General features: G+C 45.5%; 1 protein-coding gene across 1 annotated transcript in view; it reads right to left on the bottom strand.

Annotated features, from left to right (window-relative positions):
* Positions 1–25,145, bottom strand: part of LOC139228945 (transmembrane protease serine 9-like) — a 128,429-nt gene that overhangs the window by 25,946 nt on the left and 77,338 nt on the right. Inside the window, exons 11-14 of the mRNA XM_070860494.1 lie at positions 17,632–17,810; positions 8,601–8,693; positions 5,524–5,663; positions 2,350–2,506 (exon numbers count right to left, since the gene is read on the bottom strand). Coding sequence (XP_070716595.1) covers positions 2,350–2,506; positions 5,524–5,663; positions 8,601–8,693; positions 17,632–17,810 — 569 coding nt within the window. The remainder of the gene's footprint in view (positions 1–2,349; positions 2,507–5,523; positions 5,664–8,600; positions 8,694–17,631; positions 17,811–25,145) is intronic.

Genomic DNA, 25,145 nt, shown 5'->3' with positions numbered 1-25,145 from the left:
TTGCTTTCCATGGGTATGGTGGTCAGGATGCCCATGATGGGGGCATCCCCATGACAAGCATCCCTGTACCGAATGAGCCCATCGGTACCGGCAGAGCCCATCAATTGCACAATGGAGGTAATGGCCCCTTACCACATGCCTCCACAGGTAGCATATGTAAGCGGTGGGACATATTGTGTCACCACAAGTGTCCAATGGTATGAACACGGACCGGGAAGGTGGTGTCCAATACCGTACAGCAGCTTTTGCTTTAAACCCAGGGCAGAGGTTCAAGTGGCACACACCAGAATCACACCCATCTCTGAACCTTCCACGATTCACCTCACGGTACAAAACAACCTCAGCCACCTACAACAATATGTCGCCCATTTTGGCTATCCCATTGCTCCACTACCTGAGAAACTTACAGCCCTCCTCCAGGCAGTGGATTTGTCTCAAAAACATTTTTACACCATGGAGCAGAAAACTGAAATTCTAGCAGGGGAGATTGCCCAGATTAAACCCCCAGCATGGTGGGATTTGGGGATACGGGCAGACATACCTGCGTGGATCTGGGTGGGATCGCATGCCTTAGTAATCGGCCAACTCCTGATTGTAGCTTATCTGCAGTTACAAGCTGTAAGCTCAGGAGAAAAAGAAAAAGAAAGCAGTTCCTCAGGCTACTACACAGACAGGAGAGCCGTTGTTCAACATTCAAGGCGTGTAAACAAAGCTTGACCACAACACTTAAGTGGTTTTGTTATTCCCAGGGATGACTGCGTTTTCATACATGGCCCCTGGGGAGTTTGCAGGGCAGGTTTCTTTGTTTTACAGTTAAGACTGAAATGAGATTCAATGTACAATTACTGCTGTAACCTTAAGTACATATATGTATATTGCTGTCCTATATTGTAACCTGTTCGATTCTGTGTTTGTACCGCGTTAAAAGGAATTACGATATATATCGACGGGATCAGTTTAGAGTTAAATTGGGGAAAGTTGGGCAATTTGGGAGACCTAGGGTTTTCTCACCACCCTGAACTTTGACACACTTGAGTGGTGTCTGACTGTGTCAGATGGGGGATTATATAGGGGAGGACGAAAACCCCCTCATTTTACCCAGAAGGAAAAGGGCTGTGGGATCTGTCTGTGCTGCAATGTGAAATTGAAACCGGGACGGTTTGACCTTGGCAGAGCAGTGATTGGATGGAGGAGGACACCGGAGGGCCAATGGTGGGACAGAGTCAGCCCGAAACATGGGGCTTTCAAGCCAATGGGAGAGCACTTGCTCGAAAATTGTAGGACTGACTCATCGCCATTGTTGGGCTATTGTCTTCCCCATGTTTACACTATGGAAGGAAATTATGCAGACCTTCAGAAAACTAGGGAACCCAAAACAAACCAAGGGCCTACACAATGGCTACAGGAGGCCAACGCAAACAACACCAACTCAAACCTTGAGTAGGTTAACATCAGTGGAAAAAACCCGCAATAATCTAAAACTGCTGCATTTTTCAAAATCACAAAGCCCACCAATGGGAAGGATCGATTTCAGCAGGAGAGGCGGACTGGATAATCTGGCTATAAAAAGGGGTTTCTGATGCATTGTGTGTGGTTGCCTGCTCTCGTGATCCAACAACCAGCAAACCTCTTGACACTGAAGGAAAACCAATGTCCGAAGACACCAAAAATAGAGGAAACAAACCACCAGACTGCAGAAGGCACAGTAGTGAGTATAACCTCTGGTCCCCGGAACTCCCAACTCAGTTAGGCCAGGAAAGGTGGGAGGTTGGGCATTGTACTGCTAAATTTGTGTAAAGATTTTCGTTGTGTCCGTTTAGTGGGATTTAGGGGGATTGTTTTGTTGGTGTACTGATGTTTGTTGAGATACACCTTGTCAAATAAATTGGAAGCCTAAGTTCCTCTTGGAATCACCTTGTCTCAGTTTTATTGTATTACATCTCCTGATCGTGAGTCTTACGTCAGAACAGTGTAAAGGAAGCTAGGAGCGCCTCAAAAATGCTCAACTGTGTGTCACAGGCTAGGGAAGAAGCGGTTAGGAGTGTTTGACACTCACAGGTGCCTCACAGGCTAGGCATAAGCTGTGGGGACGCACGAGTCTCAAAACCCCCTTCATAAGCTGTGGACACAGTCTCTTGCAGCACTCAGGGTACCTCACAGGCCAGTCATAAGCTGTGAGGGCTGAAGTACAGAGAGAGAGACCCAAGGCACAACAACACTCCCCGAGAACCCCTTATAAGACAGATTCTGAGAATTCAATACTGCAGAGACTTTTGGATTGTTTCTCAAAAAAATGAAAAGCTAAGGTGCAAAAACAATTGCGTGCAGAGTGTAAAAAGTGACTCTTACCATTTGAAATCTTTTTGTGTACCCAAGTGTCAAATTTTGAAACACGAGTATAAATTCCAGGTTTTCCTTTCTGAGCACATCCTTTACCCCAGCTGGTAATTCCAACCAAATGCCAATCACCTGCCTGTTCACATACCAAAGGACCTCCCGAATCTCCCTGTATAAAAATAGATTAGATGTAATTATTACATTTTTTTCCTAACTTATTTAGCGATTTTTATCCTGAATGGCTCATTGCGTGTCAAAAATGTAATATGAACTTTTCCTAGCCTTGCGTTCTGTCCGATTATAACAGCACCAATTATACCTCGAGTTCCTGAGCAAGTGCACCCAGTGAGGAGTGGTGCTCACAGGGCAGGGCTGGTCAGGAAAACTACATGGCTGAGTTACTGTCCAGTAATTTAACTGGATGGAAAATCAGGCAGTGCTCCTCACTGGGAGCCCGACCAGGGAATCAGCTTTGTTCTCTATAGTGGAGTCGAGTTTCATCTTGATAAAGGGCAAGGTAAGATGTTTTTTCCAGGCCTCCACAAATACCAAAAAGCATACAGCTTATTTTTTTTAAATGCATGGTTTATTGCTTAGTGCATGACAAATAAATTAATTTTAGGTGCTTACCTGTCACCTTGTTCAAGTATGGTATTTTCCACCCTGCTAACCTTAACAGAACCAACATTTGAATAACAATAATAATTATAATAACTTGTATTTATATCGCACCTTTAACATAGTAAAACGTCCCAGCACAACAGTGTTACAAGACAAAACAGATAAATTTGACACCGAGCCACAGAAGAAATTAAGGCAGATGATCAAAAGCATGTTTAAAAAGGTAGGTTTTAACGAGTGTCTTAAAGGAGGAAAGAGAAGTAGAGAGGCGTAGAAGTTTAGGGAGGGAGTTCCAGAATTTAGGGCCGAGGCAGCTGAAGGCAAGTCCGCCGATGGTTGAGCAGTTATAATGGGGGATGTTCAAGAGACTAGAATTTGAGGAGTGCAGCCATCTTGTGGGATTGTGAGGCTGAAAAAGATTACAGAGATAGGGAGGAGCAAGGCCATGGAGTGGATGAGAATATTGAAATCGAGGCATTGTTTAACTGGGAGCTGATGTAGATCAGAAAGCACAGGGTGATGGGTTATCTTGATCTGTTGCGGGTTAGTACATGGGCTGCTGAGTTTTGGATGACTTCAAGTTTACGTAGTGTGGAATGTGGAAGGCCAGCCAAGAGTGAGTTGGAGTGAGAGGTAACAAAGGCATGGATAAGGGTTTCAGCAGCAGAAGAGCTGAGGCAGGAGCAGAGGCAGGCAATGTTACAGAGGTGGAAAAAGGCGGTTTTAGTTATGCCACAGATATGTGGCTGGAAATTCATTTCAGGGTCAAATATGACACCTAGTTTGCGAACAGTCTTGTTCACCTTCAGATTAATGCTAGGGAGAGGGATGGAGTCAGTGACCAGGGATCTCAGTTTGTGGCGGGGTCTTCCCAATATTTAATTGGAGTAAATTTCTGCTCATCCAGTTCTGGATGTTGGACAAACAATCTGACAATTTAGATAACAAGCAGGGGTCGACCAAAGTGGCGGAGAGGTAGAGCTGGGTGTCGTCTGTGTACATGTGGAAACTGACTCTGTGTTTTAATTGGGAATTTGGGTCCAACCCACAGGATTTTCTATCCATTAAAATTTGCCACTTTACTGCTGCACTTCATCTAATATTGATATTTATATCAGTACACAGCTTATCGTTGCAGTGGTATCTCCAAGCCATGGCAACAGAAATTGTGGGCTAGGAATCCCAGTATTTTACACAGTAAAATGGAGAATTTCCAGCAGGGATGATTGAGATTTGGACGAGTTGACACCGAAACATCAGCGTTCCACTTCTTTTCAGTGCCCATTAAAGTTTGGCGGAAGTGGGGGTGAGCAGAAGAATTGCCTGCCCTAAAAGTGCCAATTCCATATAACTGACAGCGTATAGAAGGAATGATGTTATCCATCAGAAATCCTGTCATTTACGCCAGTGCAGACATAACTCGTGTCTCTATAAAACAGTGCAAGTTTCAGGGGGAATGAAATCTATTAGTTCTGATATAAATTTCGTCAGAATCATAAGAATAAGAGGAAATTTGTCCAAGGGACTTCTTGCAACATTCAAACAATGCAGCTACAATTCCAAAAATAGAACCGACACTACAGCTACTGAAGACCCAGGACAGATAACCAAATAACCATCAATATTTAAATTTCATTTATTTAAATGCCTGGCACTTTGGAAAAATGTAGCTCTTTTGCTTTAATGTAGTAAGGCTAATTTTCGCAGACTATATCAGGAGGCCATTTGTGCTCCACGATTCTAAATCAAATAAGTCTTTTACTTTACTTGTTCTTGGGTCATGGGCCATGATGGTAAGTCTGTATTTATTTCCCATCCCTAGTTGACCTGAGAAAGTTTTGGTGGGTTTTCTTCATTATAGCAATATCATCCAAAAACATGACATCAGGTTCCATATGTACGCTGATGACACGCAGCTTTACCTCACCCACCTCTCTCGACCCCTCCATTGCTCCCATGATGCCAGACTGCTTGTCTGACATCCAGTCCAAGAGGTGTCTATGACTAGGGGGCGTAGTTTAAAAATTAGAACCAGACCTTTCAGGAGTGAAATTAGGAAACACTTCTACACACAAAGCGTGGTACAAGTTTGGAACTCTGTTCCACAAATGTCAATTGATGCTAAATCAACTGTTAATTTGAAATCTGAGATTGAAAGATTTTTGTTAACCAAAGGTATTAAGGGATATGAGCCAAGGGCGGGTATATGGAGTTAGGTCGCAGATCAGCCATGATTTTATTGAATGGCGGAACAGGATCGAGGGGCGAAATGGCTTACTCTTGTTCCTATGTTCCTGTGTAATAGTCAAGGTCAGATTTTACACACCTGTCTTCCCAAATTTGGGGCAGTACTCAGGCAGCTGTGAACTGCCCATTTTTCAGTTCCCACCTCACATATGTAGGTGCCTCATTTAAATATTAATTTAGGATCGTATCAGCCCTGCATACCAAGTCTTCCCTTTGGACTACAGGAAGTCTGATATTAACCACGCACATGTGACATGGACATCCAGGGTGACTATGATTAATTATTAATATTGTAATGTGAACAAAATTTTACATTACCTGACAGGAGTCTATTTTGCCTTCTTGATAACCAGCACATAACATTTGGTCTGTTATATTATGTTCTGAATAATCTGATTGGCATGTCTCATGGTTTAATATAGGAACATGTGCTTTCATAAGAATCTGAGATAGTTGACCTAAAATGTTCACAACAGATTATTAAAGTATGTAAGAAAGAATTAAATCATTTTCGTGAATATAACAAATCAACAAACTGATTCATTTTATGTCAATGCTTTCCTTTACACATGTAACTTTTTAGCCCTGATTTTACATCACAATCCTCTCAATGTTGAAGCGGTAATTGAATGGACAGCAGTGGAAAATAGGTGGAAGAATCTTTTCATCGGAACTCTGCCCACTTTGCTCTCCAACACAAATCTCCCCTTTTCTCTGTCAATATTTATTGGTTACAATTTGTCCATCCCAGGAATATATTGGTTTTCAGCTCTTTTAGCATATTTGAAAGCTCGACTTCAGCATAAGAAGATAAGAACATAAGAAATAGGAGCAGGATTAGACCATTCTTTTACTTTTTATATGCTTATAAAAACCATTACTGTTTCCTTCTATATTATCTGCTAGTCTTTTTCATATTCCTTTTTCGTCTCTGCAAATTTTATTTAAAAAATTCAATTCTGATCTCCCTTCTCACCTCAATACAATACCTACTATATTCCTCAGGATTATCTTGTATTGCTTGGCCTAGATTTACCATTGTTCTCGCTTTAAAGCTTCTCTATATAGCACGAGAACTCTACAATGCAGATTTTGACTCCTGTTCGGAAAGCTGGCAGAATGCATGGGCCAAGCGCCCAGAAGGTGCTGTAGGAAACCAGGTACATTTTAATGACCGTGCCTCATTTAAAAGTAGCAGGTGAGCTGCCTGCCTGAGACAGGTGTCCAGTGAACAGCTCACTGACCTTTGGCTGGCAAATATTGGGCAGCCTAGAAGTCACTCGGCAAGCATTCAAATAACACGTCGGGGGACGGGTGGCAGTTGAGACAGTTTCACGGAAGGTGGGAGCCCAGGTAGCAGCAGCCCAAAATGTATCTGTGGAGCCCAGAGGAGCAGTCCTGCCACCCCTGGCAGCACAAAATTAAGTTTAGCATTGATGTTCTGGGCCCTACATTTTTGCTCCAACTGCTTCTACTGAGCGGGAGAATCCATGGTGGATTGTCCACTCAGTCGGCCATTAAATTGGCTTCAGGGTCCTATCTAAGTGATTAGACTCCAAGTTCCATACGTTTAAGAGTTTCCTGCCTGAGTCAGGTGGGCACCTTATCTGCCCAGGAAAGCAGTTGCATAAGAAGGCCATGAAGTTGAAACAAGGTGTATTAACTTCACCTCATCTCCCGTACCACCCAGTTTCCACCAGACAGAAGGACTTAAAAAACAATCTTGTATGTTGGTGCACCCATTTTTCGCCTTACAGGAGTATATTTATTTTGTACTCTAAACATATTACATTTGAAAAATTCCTGCTGCTGATCCTTTGCTAATTTAAGTGCCCAGTTAATTTGGGCCAGATCTCCTTTTATGTTATTGAATTTTGCCCTCGTCCAGCGCCCTTATGCTTCAGTCTGCATTGTGCATTTCTATTCTTACATGAATCTAACTATGTTGCAGTCATTATTTCCCAATTGTTCTCTTACTCATTTATTTGTCCCATTTCATTTCCAAGAACTAATTCAAACAGTGCTTCTTTCCTGTTGGACTAGAAACATACTCATACAGGAAGCAGTTCTGGATGTATTCTCAAAAATGTTCCCCACTTTGACCATATGCATTACCTTCATGCCATTCCATGTTAGGATAGTTAAAATTATTCAATATTATTACCCTATTCTTTCTACATCTCTCTCTGAACTGTCTGCAGATTTCCCTATCTCACCTCCACTGTCTGATAGCCTGCAATGCACATCAATAATTGCACCATTTCTCTCCATATTTCTTAACTCTAACCCCTTATATTCTGTCTTACCACAACTCCATGGGACATTCTTATATTCTAAGATTGTGATAAAGTCCCTCGAGCAGCACTACCACCCACCACCCTTTTTTTTCATCCCTGTCATTCTGAAAATGTTATAATGAAGAATATTAAGATCTCAGTCCTGTCCGAACTTAAAACCACATCTCTATTATAGCTACTTTATTATATTCCTCCATAGTTATTATTGCTTCCAGCTCACCAATTTTGTTTTGACTGCTCCAAGCTTTCACACACATACCACTCAAACTTGACTCCAATTTTTTGGAACATTAACCCTTACTACTTTTCTAATTTGTTTTTCATTTAATGTTATTCCTCTCAATATCTCATAACCGCCTTTTGCTTCTATTCAAATAGCTTTATTAATCCTGCTCTTCCTGTTTCATTTCAAACCTAGACTTTCCCCACCCCCTACCATATTAGTTCATGTACTCCCCACTGCTCTATATACCCTCTCCACAAGGACGTTGATGTCATTTCGGTTTAGGTGAAGGCCATCCCATCAGTATGGTCTTCCCTAGTTCCAGTAATTGCTCCAATTCCCCAAGTATATGAAGCCATCCCTCCTACACCAGTCATGCACTGACCTTCCTTATCTTCCTTTCCTTGACGTGCTCGATGTATAGCGTTGGAAGCATTCTGTAGATTACCACCCTTAAGGTCTTGTTTTTCAATTTAGTCCTAAGTCATTAAATTTCCTATGCAAGTCCCCCAATATATATTTCTATCTATGTCATTGGTTCCAATATGCGTCGTAACGTTTTGCTGCTCTGCATGGCTTTCCAGAAGTTTTCCCATCCATTTTGTGATTCTCTTCTTCCTGGCATATGGGAGGCAACACGCCATGTTGGTCTCCCAGTCACAACTGCAGAATAAATATTTCTGACTGTAGAATACCCTTCTTCTATTTTTGTAGTCTACTTGCATCTCACCCTCTTGGGAAGTCCTTTGCTCCTTGTGTACAATGTTACACAGATCTTGCAAACTGTGCTGCTGGACCAGAACAGTAGATAGTACACTGCTTGGTATATATTACTTTTCAGCATTTCATCAGATGATATTTTCACTGTAACTCACCTGATTCTGTTACACCCCAACCTGTTGTCGAGCATTGGTTTTCCATAGTGGCATTCTCTTTTGAAGTTGGAAGACATATTGGCATTTGATAATCTGTGTAAATATGATGTAGTTACAAAATCTATTGAATAACATAAACATAATTTTTAAAAAGCATTAGTTATTTAAGCTATAACCTCACAATGTAGTGCCTTAATATGACAATTGTTTTTCAAAGCAACTGTGACCACTTATCTATGTGAGCTCTTCGTAGGAAGTGTCACCTCAGTATGTATAGGAAAAAAATCAAGTTCTCAATCCTTTCTCAACCAGGATGGTCAAAAGATGGCTGAGAATTTAATGAGAGTTACTCTAATATAAGAACATAAGAAATAGGAGCAGGAGTAGGCCATTTGGCCCCTCGAACCTGCTCCGCCATTTAATATCATGGCTGATCTGATCTTCGGCTCAGCTCAACTTCCCTGCCCGCTCCCCATAATCCTTAACTCCCTTATCGTTCAATAATCTGTATATCTCCATCTGAAATATGTTCAGTGATCCACCCTCTACAGCTCTCTGTTGCAGAGAATTCCACAAATTTACCATCACCTGAGAGAAGAAATTCCTCCTCATCTCAGTTCTAAATGGGCGACCACTTATTGTTAAACTATGCCCCCTAGTTCTAGATTCCCCCTCGAGTGGAAACATCCTCTCTGCACCTCCCCTGTGGAGCCGCCTCAGTATCTTATATGTTTCAATAAGATCACCTCTCATTCTTCTAAACTCCAATGAGTATAGCCCCAACCTGCTCAACCTTTTTTCATAAGTCAACCACTGCATCTCAGGAATCAACCTAGTGAGCCTTCTCTGAACTGCCTCCAATGCCAATCCCTCCTTAAATAAGGAGACCAAAACTGTACGCAGTACTCTAGGTGTGGTCTCACCAATACCCTTTACGGTTGTAGCAGGACTTCCCTGCTTTTATACTTCATGTCTTCGACGTGAGTGTCCTCGACTCCATCCCGCAGCATGCTACGCGGCACCACCTCAGCCTAACTCCAGCCCGGCATGAGGTTGAAAAGGCAATCCAACAACTGAAGAACAACAAGGCCTCAGGAGCAGATGGAATACCTGCCGAATCATGGTGGAGAAGTACTATTGGTGCAAATCCATGAACTAATTTCTCTTATTTGGAAGGAGCAAAGCATGCCAGAGGATCTCAAAGTTGATGTAACTGTGACCATCTTCAAGAAAGGTGACAAGTCCTATTGCGGTAATTACAGATGAGTTTCCCTGCTGTCCGGCACAGGGAAAGTCATCGCAAGAATCCTCCTCAATCGCCTTCTCCCAGTGGCTGAAGAGCTCCTCCCAGAGTCACAATGCAGATTCCACCCACCAAGGGGCACAATGAACATAGGACTAGACTTTCCACTTTTGTGCAGATCGGCCAAAAATGGGTGTTATTTCCAGCGTGGGCGGTTAAAATGGGTTTTGATATCGCCGGATTATTGCCCATTTTCAAAACCCTAACTTTCAAATTTTGAAAATGGCCGTTACCACGAGCAATCTGAAATGGGCGTTGGTGTAAAATCTTTTTGACCTTCTGTCGTAAAGTGTCGCCGACCATAGCAACGGCATGGAAATGCTCATTTCCCAAGTTTCAGGTGGTCAGGGGTCATCATTACATGCGCATGAGAGTGGACAGAGAGAGGGAGCAGAGAGGGACTGAAAGTGTGTGTGGGTGTGTTGTGTGCTTGCTTGGCTGTTGTGGGAGGCATGAGGGAGATTCACCAGCAGCAAAAAGCCTACTAAGCACAAAGAAGGTAGTTGGCACCGACTTTTTGTGGAAAAAATAATATTTAACATAGAAGGAATGGAGGAGGCGACCCAGCATGCTGTGGAGACTGAGGACACTGGCAAAAGCAGGGAACTGGGAGAGGAACAATTGAGAGGATGAAAAAGTACAAGGAGTTTCTCGGTCAAGGCAAATGCCTCCCTCATGCAGGAGGTCGAGTCACGCTGCTCAATTGACCCAGGGAGGGTGTGGATAGACCACCCCAAAGGACTACCAGAAGATATGGGCCGAGATAGCCGAGGTGGTCTCGTCAGCGGCCAACGAGGAGCATGAGGGCAAACAATGCCGCAAGCGATGGAACGACCTTGTCAGATCCGCAAGAGTATGTATTACATTTATTTACATGTACTTATATATTTATATAATTGAAATTGTAAGTGTATTGAGTGATTAAGATCAGATGCTACTGTCTTGCACTTATACCAGGAAGGTTGTACTCAAAGCCTGTGGTCACGGTGTACGTCTTTAGGTAAAGAATGATAATTTCATTATAATCATGATTACATTTGTCGGTTATATGTTGTATCAATCTCTGTGACAGTACTGAGCAATGATATCATGCAACGATCTCATGCCATGTCGTGCTGTTGTTGCCTTTAACAGAAGAAGCTTTCGAGGAATAAAGCCAAGCTGGGGCGAACGGGTGGGAGGCCACCAGTTATCATCGACCTCATCGACATCGAGGAGCGGGTGCTGAAACCCCAGGTCGGCCATGCAAGCAACAGCAGAGCCTGATATGAAGCCACGTGAGTAAAGTATACACCATTGCATGATCTTAAGTCAATAGATGCCACACCAACTCATATCCAACCAATATTTTATGATAGATGAATCATAAAATTCTTCTTTAAATAATGATGTCATCATGAGAATCATTGCAATGCAGCATTTGGTGATGATCATCGAGCCCAGAGGGTGGGGGCGTGGGGATGGACTCACCGGACTCGCCTCCATCTGGTGCTGAGGAGCACTGATTCTCACCCATGCATCTGCTGGGTCCCTTCTCAACGGATGACAGTTCCGACTTCGAGGAGCCTGCATCCCCAACCTCCATAATCCATTCGACACCGGTGACATCTAGTGCTCCTGCGGCCATTCCCACATCCACTGTGGGGGTACTGGGCACCCCAAGTGTCTCCAGGACGGCGCCGACCAAGCGGAGGTTAGTTCGACATTGCAGTTATCCTCCACGTGTGGCAGATCTGAGCTGGGGCATGGTACACTTGTCCAGGAGGACTGTTGACGTAGGTCAGCAGATCCAACAGACAATGGGGGGCATATCCCTCCAACTGGCCAGCATGTCCACCACCATGACAGAATACGTGCCGTGGATGGTGGAGGCCCTGGAGCTGATAGCCAGGAACACTGGTGGCAGAGGCCTCCCAGTGGTGCCGGCGCGCGGAACTGCACCCCATTGTCAATGACACATGAGAGCCAGGAGGAACATCTTGCTTCTGGCTCGGAGGACATTCCCACCTCGGGACCGTCCTTTCCCGTATCTGTCCAAGCAGCGGTTCTGCCGTCATCTCCCCCAATGAAGCATCGCCTGATGAGCTCCTCGGCCAGGTGGCTTGGAGCAAGGAGGGGAAGGGGAAGGGGTAGAGTTGGAGAGGAGAAGCGGTGGTGGGGGGGCAGGTAAGTGAGGAGCATGGCTGCAGGTGTTGTCTTGGGCATATTTTTATGTTGTTGGTGCTATTTTGGTGGGAGGGTCAGGGGAAGGGGCGAGGGGGCTATCTTGCTGGTTTGCATTTGTGTTCTGTGTTGCTGGAAATGGTGACCAATCGAATGATGTAAATGTGATAAATTTGTTCTGGTGTGGGTGGGGTGGGGTGGGGTGATTTTTACAATTATAATTATGATTTCACGCAAATGGTCGGGTTAAATGTTTTTTTATTTAATATAACCTTATTGCGCATTGTCTCAGATAGCTGCACCGTTACACACTGGTGATTCCTTAACATGAAAGGGTATAATTGCACTTCACTTGAATCAACTTAAATTTAACTGTCACCAAGGTGATGCACACCATTGATTTATGACCTACACACCCAGCAGTGTTGCAGCTTTGTAAATAAGAACAACTTTCCTTCAAGCAAAGCGCTCATTTATGAGCTGTTGACGTGAGAGTCTTGCAGCTATGTAGCCACCACGGGCCCTTTCCTGCAGTCCAGAGGGGGGCGGGGGCATGTATTCAGCATCAGCCAGCGTCCACCTCCTCACCCTCCTCTTCCTCTCTCTCCTGAGGTGGACCGTCAGTCTCTTCTGACAATTCTTGTCTCCTCCTGATAGCCAAGTTGTGCAGTATTGAGCACACCACCATGAATTGAGCTACCTGCTCAGGGTGGTATTGGAGCTCTCCTCCTGAGTGGTCCAGGCATCTAAAGCGCTGCTTAAGCACTCCAATGGTTTATTTGACGATATTGAGAGTGACTCTGTGGATCTCGTTGTATCACTTCTCGGCTTCGGTGTGGGTGTCACGCATGGGGGTCATCAGCCAGGTGGCGAGGCCATATCCTTTGTCACCAAGCATCCAGCATTGAGCCTGTGGCTGACTGGTAAACATGTCAGATACAGTGCTCTCATGCAAGATGTGAGCATCATGAATGCTGCCCGGAAATTTGGCATACACTGCCATAATTATTTGCTGGTGGTCGACAACGTGTTGCACATTCAGGGAGTGGAATCCCTTGCGGTTCCTAAAAACTTCAGCATCCTAAAAAGATGCCCTCATCACGATGTGCGTACAGTCTATTGCTCCCTGCACCTTGGGGAAGTTAGCAATTCAGTAGAATCCTAAAGCCCTCTCAGTCTGAGCCTCCCTGGTCATAGGGAAGTGATAAAGTCCATCCTGCGTGTGTACAGTGCTCCAGTGACCTGTCTAATGCAGCAATATTCAGCACGCTGCGATATACCGCAATTGTCACCAGCTGAGGCCTGAAAGTAACCCGACGCGTCGAACAAAAATGCCGTGGTGACCTTGATATCGATGGACAGTGCGGTCCTGATTGTGCTGGCAGGCTGCAGATCTCCTCTGATGAGCTGGCATATCTCACTGATAACCTCCTTGTGGCAGCGCAGTCTCCTAAGGCAGGTGTTATCGGACAAGTTGAGGTAAGACCGCATCTTCCTGTAAGTGTGGAGGGTGTAAGGTCTGGTCCTCCTCAGCAGTCTGGCACATCTTAGATTGGGCACATAATGCTGTCGAATATATCTTCTGCCATCTCTAGTCTGCAGCATGTGCCTACTCATCAAGACAGACTGAGAAATGACAGGTCCCATTCCAATAACTATCATTATTACACCAATTATTCACAAACAATAAATATCCCCACTAAGACACCGAAAGTAAATTCAAATCATCCACAGAATGACAAGATGTTTGTTCAGATGTCCACATCACCTTAAAATAACTCCAGAGTACATCCAAACTCCCCCGAAGTTGAAGCAGCCTTTTAAATGATGCGCACTTTGATTTAGAACATGGTGTCCATACCGTTGTGATTACTTCAGGACGAGAGCAACTTTTTCACAGCGGTTTTTTCAGCGAGCGAGATGTGTGCGAGGTGCCGAAAGTAACGCTGGCCGATATTATGAGTGTTAGTTTTGCCCATTCTGATATTTCCGCCCAAAAATGGTGGGCGGGCGGTATTATTTTTTATCGCCGTTAATTTCATGCCGAAAGTAACGGTCAGCGATAAATGACAGAGAAATGGCTGTTAGTTTCTATTTTGTGGCTAAATGGAGACATATGGGCATTATACCTCATTTCAGCATTAAAATGGACGTTAAGCAGGCGGTATGCATGCAAAAATAATGGAAAGTCTAGCCCATGATCTTCACCTTGCGGCAGATGCAAGAGAAATGGAGGGAACAACACCAACCGCTGTACATGGCCTTGTTTGACCTCACAAAGGCTTCGATACTATCAACCGTCAGGGATTATGGAGTATCCTCTTCAAATTCAGCTGCCCTCAAAAGTTTGTCACTATCCTCTGCCTGCTTCATGATAACACACAAGCTGTGATCCTGACCAACGGATTCACCAGAGACCTAATACACTTGTGGACCGGGGTAAAGCAAGGCTGTGTCATTGCACCTGCATGATTCTCGATCTTCCTTGCTGCAATGCTCTACCACACCCGCAATAAGCTCCCCGCTGGAGTGGAAACAATCTTTAGAACAAACGGGAAACTGTTCAACCTCCATCGCCTCCAGTCCAGATCCAAGGTTGTCCCATCCTCTGTCATTGAATTACAGTATGCAGACGACACTTGCTGTCTGCGCACACTCGGAGGTCAAACTTCAAACCATCGTCAACAACTTCAAAGAAGCGTATGAGAGTAATGGCCTTACAGAAAAACATCCCAAAGATAAAGATACTCTACCAACTTGCCCCGGCCACACAGTATTGCCACTCAATTATCAAGATCCATGACGAGGCCGTGAACATGGTGGACCATTTTCCATACATTGTGAGCCTACTGTCAACAAGGGCAGATGTTAATGACGAAGTCCAACACCACCTTCAGTGTGCCAGTGCAGCCTTCGTTCACATGAGGAAGAGAGTGTTTGAGGAGCAGCACTTCAAACCCGGCAGCAAGGTCATGGTCCACAGAGCAGTAGAGATACTATATGCTTCGGAGACATGGACTATGTACAGCATGCATCTCAAAGCACAGGATAAGTACCACCAACGCTGCCTCTGCAAGATCCTGCAAATTCATTGGCATGATAGGCACACCACTGTCAGTGTCCGTGCTCAGGCCAACATCCCCAACATAAAAGCTTTGAGCACACTCGATCAGCTCCAAAGGATGGGCCACATCGTCCACATGCCCAATACTACATTCCCTAAACAAACGCTCTACTCACAGCTCCGACACGGCAAGCGAATCCCAGGTAGGCAAATGAAACGCTTCAAGGACACCCTCAAAGCCTCCTTGGAAGTGCAACACCCCCACCGACTCCTGTGCAAGTTATCCTCGACTCCAAGGGACTGCCTAAGAAGAACAAGAAGACTCCTCCCACTTGCAATAAAGGCTAACTTTCCATTTGCCTGCCTGATTACTTGTTCTACCTGTATACTAAAGTTTTGTGTTTCATGCACAAGGACCCCCAGGTCCCTCTGTACTGCAGCATTTTGTAATTTCTCTCCATTTAAATACGAATTAGCATTTTTATTTTTCTTGCCAAAGTGGATAACCTCACACTTTCCCGCATTATACTCCATCTGCCAAATGTTTGCCCAATCACTTAGTCTGTTTATATCCCTTTGCAGATTCTTTGCGACTTCATCCGAAACTCCTATTACTATGAATGAGAAACGATCCAAAACACACAAACATTACATAAAACATTGAAAAAATATCTCGCATCAATACACCAATAGAAATTAAAGTTGATATAAATGTTTTTTAAAGTTTTAATTTTTGTTAAAAATAAATGTAAAGTATTGGGCAGGGTATTTAAAAATAATATGTGTTTCTTTAATTTTATTTTTTATGTTTTAGGTGTGTTTTAAAACTCTTACGCCTGTAAAAGTATTGTGCTCTGAAAAACGGCTTTTCCGTTGCCTTCCCGGGAATTTCTGGGCCATTACCTGTATATGAAAAGCCAACTCCAACCAAAAATCTGTTTGAAACATCTTCAGAATAAAACATTGGCACATTTTCAGGATTGTTGTTTTAAATTATGAAGAGTATTCGAACACAACTGAAGCAGATTTTGGGGCCTGAAATCCATGGGGGGCAGAGGCAGGGCGCAGCGTCCTAGCGTAAGGATGCATAAGACCAGGAACTTAGTAAGTGACCCTGCCAAGATTGCTGGGGCAGGGGGAACCCTTTACGTGAATGTGAATGTCAGGGCCACTAGAGCTGCAGCTTCGGTGACTGCTTGCTCCAGGAAGCTGGGAATGTTGTCCTAAATCAACCCACTTGGGCAAGTGATGGGGTCCTTCCCTGAAACTGAACAATATGGTTATTAGTTCCCATTGTAAACGGGTTGATAAACATTCCAAAGATTTTGAAAACCTGGGGGGTCCAGGCCACATCTTGGTGGGATCCAAATGCTCCATTGATGTCTCGTTTAATATGAGCGCACCAGTCTGTTCTCGCCACAGATGCTGACTGAATGCTTCCTCCATTTCTGATTTTGTTTGCAATTTCCAGCTTTTTGATTTTTATTATCAAAGTTTAAATTGAATGTCTATCATCTGAAACTTATAGGGAGGTGAAATCAAATAGGAAGGAAATTGAATAACTTACAGACTTTGGAAGAATTTTTAAACATTAAAAAATTCCTCACCATCACAAAGATCACTTACTTCCACCTCTGTTACACTGCCCACCTCTGTTACCTGCATCAGCCCATCAGCCACTGAAACCCTCATCCATGCTTTTGTTACCTCCAGACCCGACAATTCCAATGCTCTCCTAGGCCGGTCTCTAATCCCCACTCTCATAAACTTGAGCTGATCCAAAAGTCTGCTGTCCGTATCCTAACTCATACCAAGTCCCGTTCATCCATCATCTCTGTGGTCATTGACCTACACTGGCCTCCAGTCTACCAACTCCTCAAATTAAAATTCTCATCCTCATGTTTAAATTCTTTCATGGGTTTGCTCCTCCCTTTTCTCTGTAAGTTCCTGCAGCGCTAGAAGGCCCCTGAACTCACCATTCCTCTTATTCTGGCCTCTTGCATATCTCCCATCCATTTACCTTATGAATGGCAGTTGTGTCTTTAGTTGCCTAGGCCCCACACTCAGAAATTATCTCCCTAAAATTCTCCACCTCTCTACCTCCCTCTCCTCCTTTAAGGAGCTACTTAAAATCCACCTCTTTAAGCAAGTTTTTGGTCACCCCTCTTAATTACTCCTTCTTTGTCTTGCCTTCAAGTTTTTGATTACCTCTCTGTGAAGAACGTTCGATCTTTTCCTGTTAACTGCATTATATAATTGTGAGTTGCCGTAAATATCTGCTAAAATTGCAATTTTTGTGTTACTCTACATATTGGCATTCATAATGTTAATAAGGTTATTTTATGATTGTTCAGGATTGTAATTTTTTGATAAAACCAGGTTGCATGCAAATCATTTTGATCTGTTAGAATTAGAATTTGGATTTATCTCCTTGTATGTAATTTCACAGGGATCAATATCAAATATCAATCTGGTACACTGAATTTGAATACCACACTTACCATTAAAGAGAATAGGTTGTTCGAGCTTGAGGAGAGTAATATCGGAACCTTCAGTCGCATCCTTGTAATCTTCATGGATAATTACCTTTTCAATTTTGTAGAACGAAGTTGTGCTTGTAATATCTGATAAGTTTGTAATACCAGCATACACCTTCCAGTGATCGAGAGCCTCGCTGCTGCTACAAATTCAAATTATATTTAGTGACAAATTTAGAATACTATATTCAAATGTGTCACACCAACTCTTGTGCACTGCAATATTTCAAAGGACAGATATCAGAAATTCTCTTTTATTATCTGTCTTACTTCCATGCTAAAGAAACAGCAACAAAAAAAGGATACAAATTGTTTGTGATAATAATAACAGCACTGGATAAAGGTGTTACAAAAATGAATTCCCTATTTTGAAACCTAGCAGATCTCCCTACGGCATTGTTGATGGTGAATCGAGATTTTATAAAAAATAGTGGGGTTGAAATTGGCCCTTTCTATAAGGCCACTGGCTGCCTGATCGCGGTGGCCACAGGTCGATGCAGAATGGGCACCGAGCCGCAGCGGCCTGGCCGACATTCGCGGCATTTCCCTGATGGGTTTTCCCCGAGGTGTGGATATCCATCCCGCTCCCTCACTTTCGCCCCACTCCTGCAGATGTGTCGTTAACGACATCATCAAATCATGCAGCGCCTCTGACCCGCCCTGGAATCTAAATTCAGGTCAAATCTTCTTCCAGCCGCCTGTCGGTGCCAACGACAGGTTTTTGGGTCGGTACACAGTGCTTGCTCAAGATCGCCAGCGCCTCTAAAGGCATATTGTATCTTGCAGCATTCTTGTCGGGGTGTTTTTTTTGGACTTTTTCAACCATTGTGAGTTGCCTTGTTGACAGCTGAATTGAGTGATAGTGGCCCAGACTCTTCATTCTCTACAACAGAGAGCCGTGATTGAGGAGTCTGGGCTTTCAGAGGAGAACCAAATGGGGTCAGTGCTGGTTTCAGAACGCCTCCTGCACATTGTGTGCAGCAGGGAAGCACGCAGGAGAAGGTGGCGTCGGCTCCAACGGCTAGAGAGGCAACGGACAAGGGACGCAGCACACATGGATGAGGAACATGCAGAAGGCCATGGAGATGGTGACAGAGCTGGACCCAAAGAGGTGCCCCAGGAAAGATCTCAGGAAGGGCCTGTTATCAGGAGGTGGGTCAAGTATGCAGAACCCCTGCACAACATAGTGGGGCAGATGCACAGGAAGCAGATGTTAGCCAGCAGCAGGCTGCAGAGGGTGAGGACCAACAAGAGTCAGAGGGAGAAGGAAATGATGCAGCTGTGAGAAGAAGACGCCTACATAGACATGGTGGCAGAAGGCCCCATCATCAAAGGGTCTACACACATCAGTTCTTTTCCATGGACCTGACGGATGACCAGTGTCTCTGGAGACTGCGATTCCGCAAGGATATCGTGACGAAGCTGTGCAATCTCCTGCAGCCAGACCTGCAGCTCCAGACAAGATTGAGGACAGCTCTGACCATCTACTCTCTGACAAGAATGCTGCTAGACGCAAACGTGATCATTGCACTCAATTTCTATGCGACTGGATCTTTTCAAGCTGCAACTGCAGACATCACGAACATCTCCCAGTTCGCCACAGATAGCTCCATCCATCAGGTGACGAATGTTCTGTATAAGAGGAGGAGTTAAGGGTGATGGGAAACGGGTGGGAAGTGGAGTTGAGGCCAGGATTAGGTTAGCCATGATCTTATTGAATGGCAGAGCAGGTTTAGGGGGCCAAATGGCCTATTCGTGCTCCTATTTCTTATGTTGTTATGTTCTTATGAGGAGGGAGTATATATCCTTCCCTAAGATCAGGGAGAAGCAGTTGGAGCGGCAGAACAGATTTGTGAGGATTGCAGGTTTCTGCAGGGTTCAGGGTGCCATAGACTGCACCCACGTCGCATTGAGGGTGCCATAGAACAATCCCGAGATCTTCAGAAACTGAGGGGATTCCACTCCCTCACTGTCCAGCAGGTGTGCGACCACAACCACAAAATCCTGGCAGTTGATGCCCGGTATCCTGGCAGCAATCACGATGCTTTCATCCTGTGCCAGACCGGTGTGCCAGGCGTCTCAGCACCTTTAGTCAGAATTGGCATTGAGCAGACCATTGGAATCCTTAAACAGAGGTTCCGTGGCCTGGATCATTTCGGAGGAATGCCGCAGTACTCGCCTGAGCGGGTGTCCCTACTTGTGATCATCTGCTGCATGCTTCATAACCTGGCAATCATGAGACCACAACCATTGGAGGAGGAGGCAGAAGTACCACCTGAGGAGGAGGAGGACCAGGAGGAGGAGGTGCAGGAGCATGACACAGAGCAGGAGGAGGAGGAGTCACAGGAGGAGGACCAGGATGAGGTTCGGCGGCCACGCAAGAGGCGGTGTCACCATCCAGACCCTGCAAGGGAAGTCGTAAACCGTCTCAGTGCTGCTCATTGTCGCTGAGTTCACCCCCACTTTAGCCTTCATCTGTGAATCTCCATGGGCAAACCAATGAGCCCTTTCACACATCAGTCCCCGTACTGAAATGCGACACCTGCGCAGATAATCAAACCCAAAATAAAGATTTATTAGGTCAGAAATAATGGATCCAAAACACATACACATAATCAATTCTCACCCTTGTGCAGTTCCTTAGAAACCCTCTTAGGTATACCTATTCTGGAACTACATGCAGTGTTTCCCCTGTGGCTGCATCATGGATCTGGGAAGGCAGCTGTGATTCAGGTGTAGAAGCTACAGATGTCCTTCTGTACTTCCTCAACCAGCTCAGGCCCTGGAATGGCCGGCTGCAGATTGGGCCTCATCCTCCTCAGCACCTTCAGTCAGAATTGGCTGGATCGATTCCATGGTTGGGAGCAATGGTGGAGTGGCAGGTCTTGGCTCAGGACTGCTGCAATTCTGAAAGACCACATCAGGATCTTGGTCCGATGAGCCTGTGCCACTCCCCCGGGGCAGCACCTCACCATCACCACCAATCTGCTGGAGCAGAGTTACGTGGGATGGCACGACACCGGAATGCCCCCGGTGGACCGCTGTGGACCCAGCCGCAATGGCAGCAGTCAGATCTCACGTGGTATCCAGCTGAGACTGCATGAGACCAGACACAGTCTCGATGCCACAAGAGACGACAGCAGTAAGACGCTCCATGGCCTGTTGCTCAGAGTGCATGAGAGCATTCTGAGCTTCCAGGGTCGCAGCCATCCTCTCCAAAGCAGCACTCAGACATTCATTCTCTTACGCCTGTGCTGTAATGGCAGCTGACTCATCTTCCACGACACGCGACATGACAGCTGGATCTGCACAGCCACTCTGTGAGTCCTCCATCGTCTGCACACTGGCAATGATGGGCTCCATGGGTTGTGCAGAGCTGTCCACAATGTGGGAGGCAGACTCCGCCACGCTCCTAACCACTTGCGTCAGGCTCTCGGGCACCATTGGCATTGCCCCCAACATCTGTGAACGCATGGCATCGCCCCCAACATCTGTGAATGCATGGCATCCACCCTTCTTTCATAAGCCCCAACATCAAGGGGCTCGTCTGAGTGCTCTACAGCAGAACTCGTGTGCAAACTCACACAACTGTTGCTTTGTCCTTGACCATGCTGCAGTCCTCTAGGCCCTGATGCATCACCCAGTGCAGACCCCTCTACTAAATAAGAACATAAGGACATAAAAAATAGGATCAGGAGTAGGCCATTTGGCCCCTCAAGCCTGCTCCGCCATTCAATAAGATCATGGCTGATCTGATCATGGAATCAGCTCCACTTCCTTGCCCGCTCCCAATCATCCTTTACTCCCTTATCGTTCAAAAATCTGTATTTCCGCCTTAAATATATTCAATGACCCAGCTTCCACAGCTCTCTGGGTCCGAGAACTCCATAGATTTACAACCCTCTGAGAGAAGAAATTTCTCCTCATCTCAGTTTTAAATGGGTGGGCCCTTATTCTAAGACTATGTCCCCTAGTTTTAGTTTCCCCTATGAGTGGAAATATCCTCTCTGCATCCACCTTGTGGAGCCTCCTCATTATCTTATAAGTTTCAATCAGAACACTTCTCTATACTCCAATAAGTATAGGCCCAACCTACTCAACCGATCCTCATAAGTCAACCCCCTCATCTCCGGAATCACCCGAGTGAACTTTCTCTGAACAGCCTCCAATGCAAGTATATCATTCCTTTAATACAGATACGAAAACAGTACACTGTACTCCAGATGTGGCCTCACCAATGCCCTGTACAGTTGTAGCAGGAATTCTCTGCTTTTATACTCCATCCCCCTTGCAATAAAGTCCAACATTTCATTTGCCTTCCTGATTACTTGCTGTACCTGCAAACTAACTTTTTGTGTTTCATGCACAAGGACCCCCCAGGTCTCTCTGTACTGCAACACTTTGCAATTTTTCTCCATTTAAATTAAAAATCTAACTGACCCGACTGCGTAGTCCCAGTATCTGAGCTGGCACATGTGAGTGTAGGAAGCAGTGACGCAATGCTGGCAGCAGTATCCCCCTCTTCCTCGCTGTTAAGCTCAGAATAACTCCACAAGACTGTGTTGTAAGCTCAAACCATTGTGATCTTGGTCACTTTAATATGACTCCAAAGTGAGGCAGCAGTGCGTTGGACTGCCTTTTATACCTGCTTGCTCCCAGGGTACGCAGGTGACCCATAGGTCTCCCACAGGTGTGCCCCCTAGTGGCAAGTCTTACATACAGCTGAGGTTCACATACATAACACTCGCCCCCATCAGACATGCCGCCAATGCCTGCACTCGCCTCAAGGGTCTCGGTCTCGCTCTGGCTCACATTCGGGGTTTCATCTGAAATCATAAATGGCACAAGGGGTCCATTCAGGGTGATGTAGGACATTGCACCATGCAGCAAGCAACTTGCACACAATCATATTCAATTGACTGGTAAGTGCTGCCACTTTCAGAGAGAGACGGCATTAAAGGAAGGCCTTCAATTGCTGATGCTGCCTCAGAAGGATCCACACGACCAGCGGCCACAGGGAAGGCAACATGTGGGCCCACTAGCCGCTGCACCTTCTCTTCTATATCACTCAGCTGCTGGATATCGACCTCGCCCCCACCTGTCCTCTGTTGTTTGTGGGAGACCTTGGCCTGCAAAGCAAAGAAGGGTTGCTGAGTAACATGTCATGAGGCCTTGACAATTAGTGCAAGTGTGGGTCCATTACATGCATGTGTAACTCTTACATGAAAGGGACCCTCCATTGTGAGTATGCACACATAGAAATACAGGCCTCAGTAGTCAAATGATGTTTCATTGACTATAGAGTGAAGATGGGAAATAAGAGGTGAAGGAGAGGCTCAGAGATGGAAGATGAGGAGTTGGGTGAACATGTACTCACTTTCATCAGTCGAATGATGTCGTTCAGCCTTTTGCGGCATTGAGTGGCGGTGCGGTCATTAATGGAGGTCCCCGACACCTCCATACAATCTCTCTCCAGGCATTGACAAAGACCGTGCGACTGGGTCTGCCTGTGTCCGGATAGAGAATGTGCAGTCCGAGAGGCGGGAGTTCCTGGTGTTGGTGAGGCCAATAAAGGCTCAGCGGCAGCGAGAGGTGGCGGCAGTACGAGAGGCGGAAGTTCCTGGCGTTGGTGAGGCTTATAAAGGCCCAGCAACAGCGAGAGGCGGCGGCAGTCTGAGAGGCGGGAGTTCCTGCCGTTGGTGAGGCTTATAAAGGCCCAGCGGCAGCGAGAGGCGTACCTCTGCAGCTGCAGCGGGGAAAGAAGGCAAAAAGTAGAAAGAAATCAAAAGGTGACGTCACAGCCAAGAGGGTAAGTGATTGGCTGGTGATTGATGAGTAGTTTTTCTTTTTTCTCTTCTATAACAGTGAGTAAACTTTAACATTGTTGTTGCCAATTTAAGTGTATCTAAGGGTTAAATCATGGCAGGAGAGCTCGGTCGGGTGTTATGCTCCTCCTGTACCATGTGGGAACTCAGGGACGACTCCAGTGTCCCTGACGACTATGTGTGCGGGAAGTGTATCCTCCTCCAGCTCCTGACGGACCGCGTTGCGGAGTTGGAGCTGAGGGTGGATTCACTCTGGAGCATCCACGATGCTGAGAATGACGTGAGTAGCACGTGTAGCGAGTTGGTCGTACCGCAGGGAAAGGGTCCACAGCCAGATAGGGAATGGAAGACCAACAGGAAGAGCAGTGCAAGGAAGGTAGTGCAGGGGTCCCCTGCGGTCATCCCCCTGCAAAACAGATACACTGCTTTGGGTACTGTTGAGGGGGATAACTCATCAGGGGAGGGCAGCAGCAGCCAAGTTCATGGCACTGTGGCTGGCTCTGTTGCACAGGAGGGCAGGAAAAAGAGTGGGAGAGCGATAGTGATAGGGGATTCAATTGTAAGGGGAATAGATAGGCGTTTCTGCGGCCGCAACCGAGACTCCAGGATGGTATGTTGCCTCCCTGGTGCAAGGGTCAAGGATGTCTCGGAGCGGGTGCAGGACATTCTAAAAAGGGAGGGAGATCAGCCAGTTGTTGGTGGTGCACATTTGTACCAACGACATAGGTAAAAAAAAGGGATGAAGTCCTACGAAACGAATTTAAGGAGCTAGGAGCTAAATTAAAAAGTAGGACCTCAAAAGTAGTAATCTCGGGATTGCTACCAGTGCCACGTGCTAGTCAGAGTGGGAATCGCAGGATAGCGCAGATGAATACGTGGCTTGAGCAGTGTTGCAGCAGCGAGGGATTCAAATTCCTGGGGCATTGGAACCGGTTCTGGGGGAGGTGGGACCAGTACAAACCGGACGGTCAGCACCTGGGCAGGACCGGAACCAATGTCCTAGGGGGACTGTTTGCTAGTGTTGTTGGGGAGGATTTAAATTAATATGGCAGGGGGATGGGAACCAATGCAGGCAGACAGAGGGAAACAAAAAGGAGGCAAAAGCAAAAGACAGAAAGGAGATGAGGAAAAGTGGAGGGCAGAGAAACCCAAGGCAAAGAACAAAAAGGGCCACTGTACAGCAAAATTCTAAAAGGATAAAGGGTGTTAAAAAAACAAGCCTGAAGGCTTTGTATCTTAATGCAAGGAGTATCCGCAATAAGGTGGATGAATTAACTGTGCAAATAGATGTTAACAAATATGATGTGATTGGGATTACTGAGACGCGGCTCCAGGGTGATCAGGGCTGGGAACTCAACATCCAGGGGTATTCAACATTCAGGAAAGATAGAATAAAAGGAAAAGGAGGTGGGGTAGCATTGCTGGTTAAGGAGGAGATTAAGGCAATAGTTAGGAAGGACATTAGCTTGGATGATGTGGAATCGATATGGGTAGAGCTACAGAACATCAAAGGGCAAAAAACGTTAGTGGGAGTTGTGTACAGACTTCCAAACAGTAGTAGTGATGTTGGGGAGGGCATCAAACAGGAAATTAGGGGTGCATGCAATAAAGGTGCAGCAGTTATAATGGGTGACTTTAATATGCACATAGATT

Source organism: Pristiophorus japonicus, chromosome 2, assembly GCF_044704955.1.
Source record: "Pristiophorus japonicus isolate sPriJap1 chromosome 2, sPriJap1.hap1, whole genome shotgun sequence".
In the NCBI taxonomy this organism is placed as follows: Eukaryota; Metazoa; Chordata; class Chondrichthyes; family Pristiophoridae; genus Pristiophorus; species Pristiophorus japonicus.
Note: the sequence above shows the minus strand (reverse complement) of the source record. Positions and strands in the feature narration are given on the sequence as shown.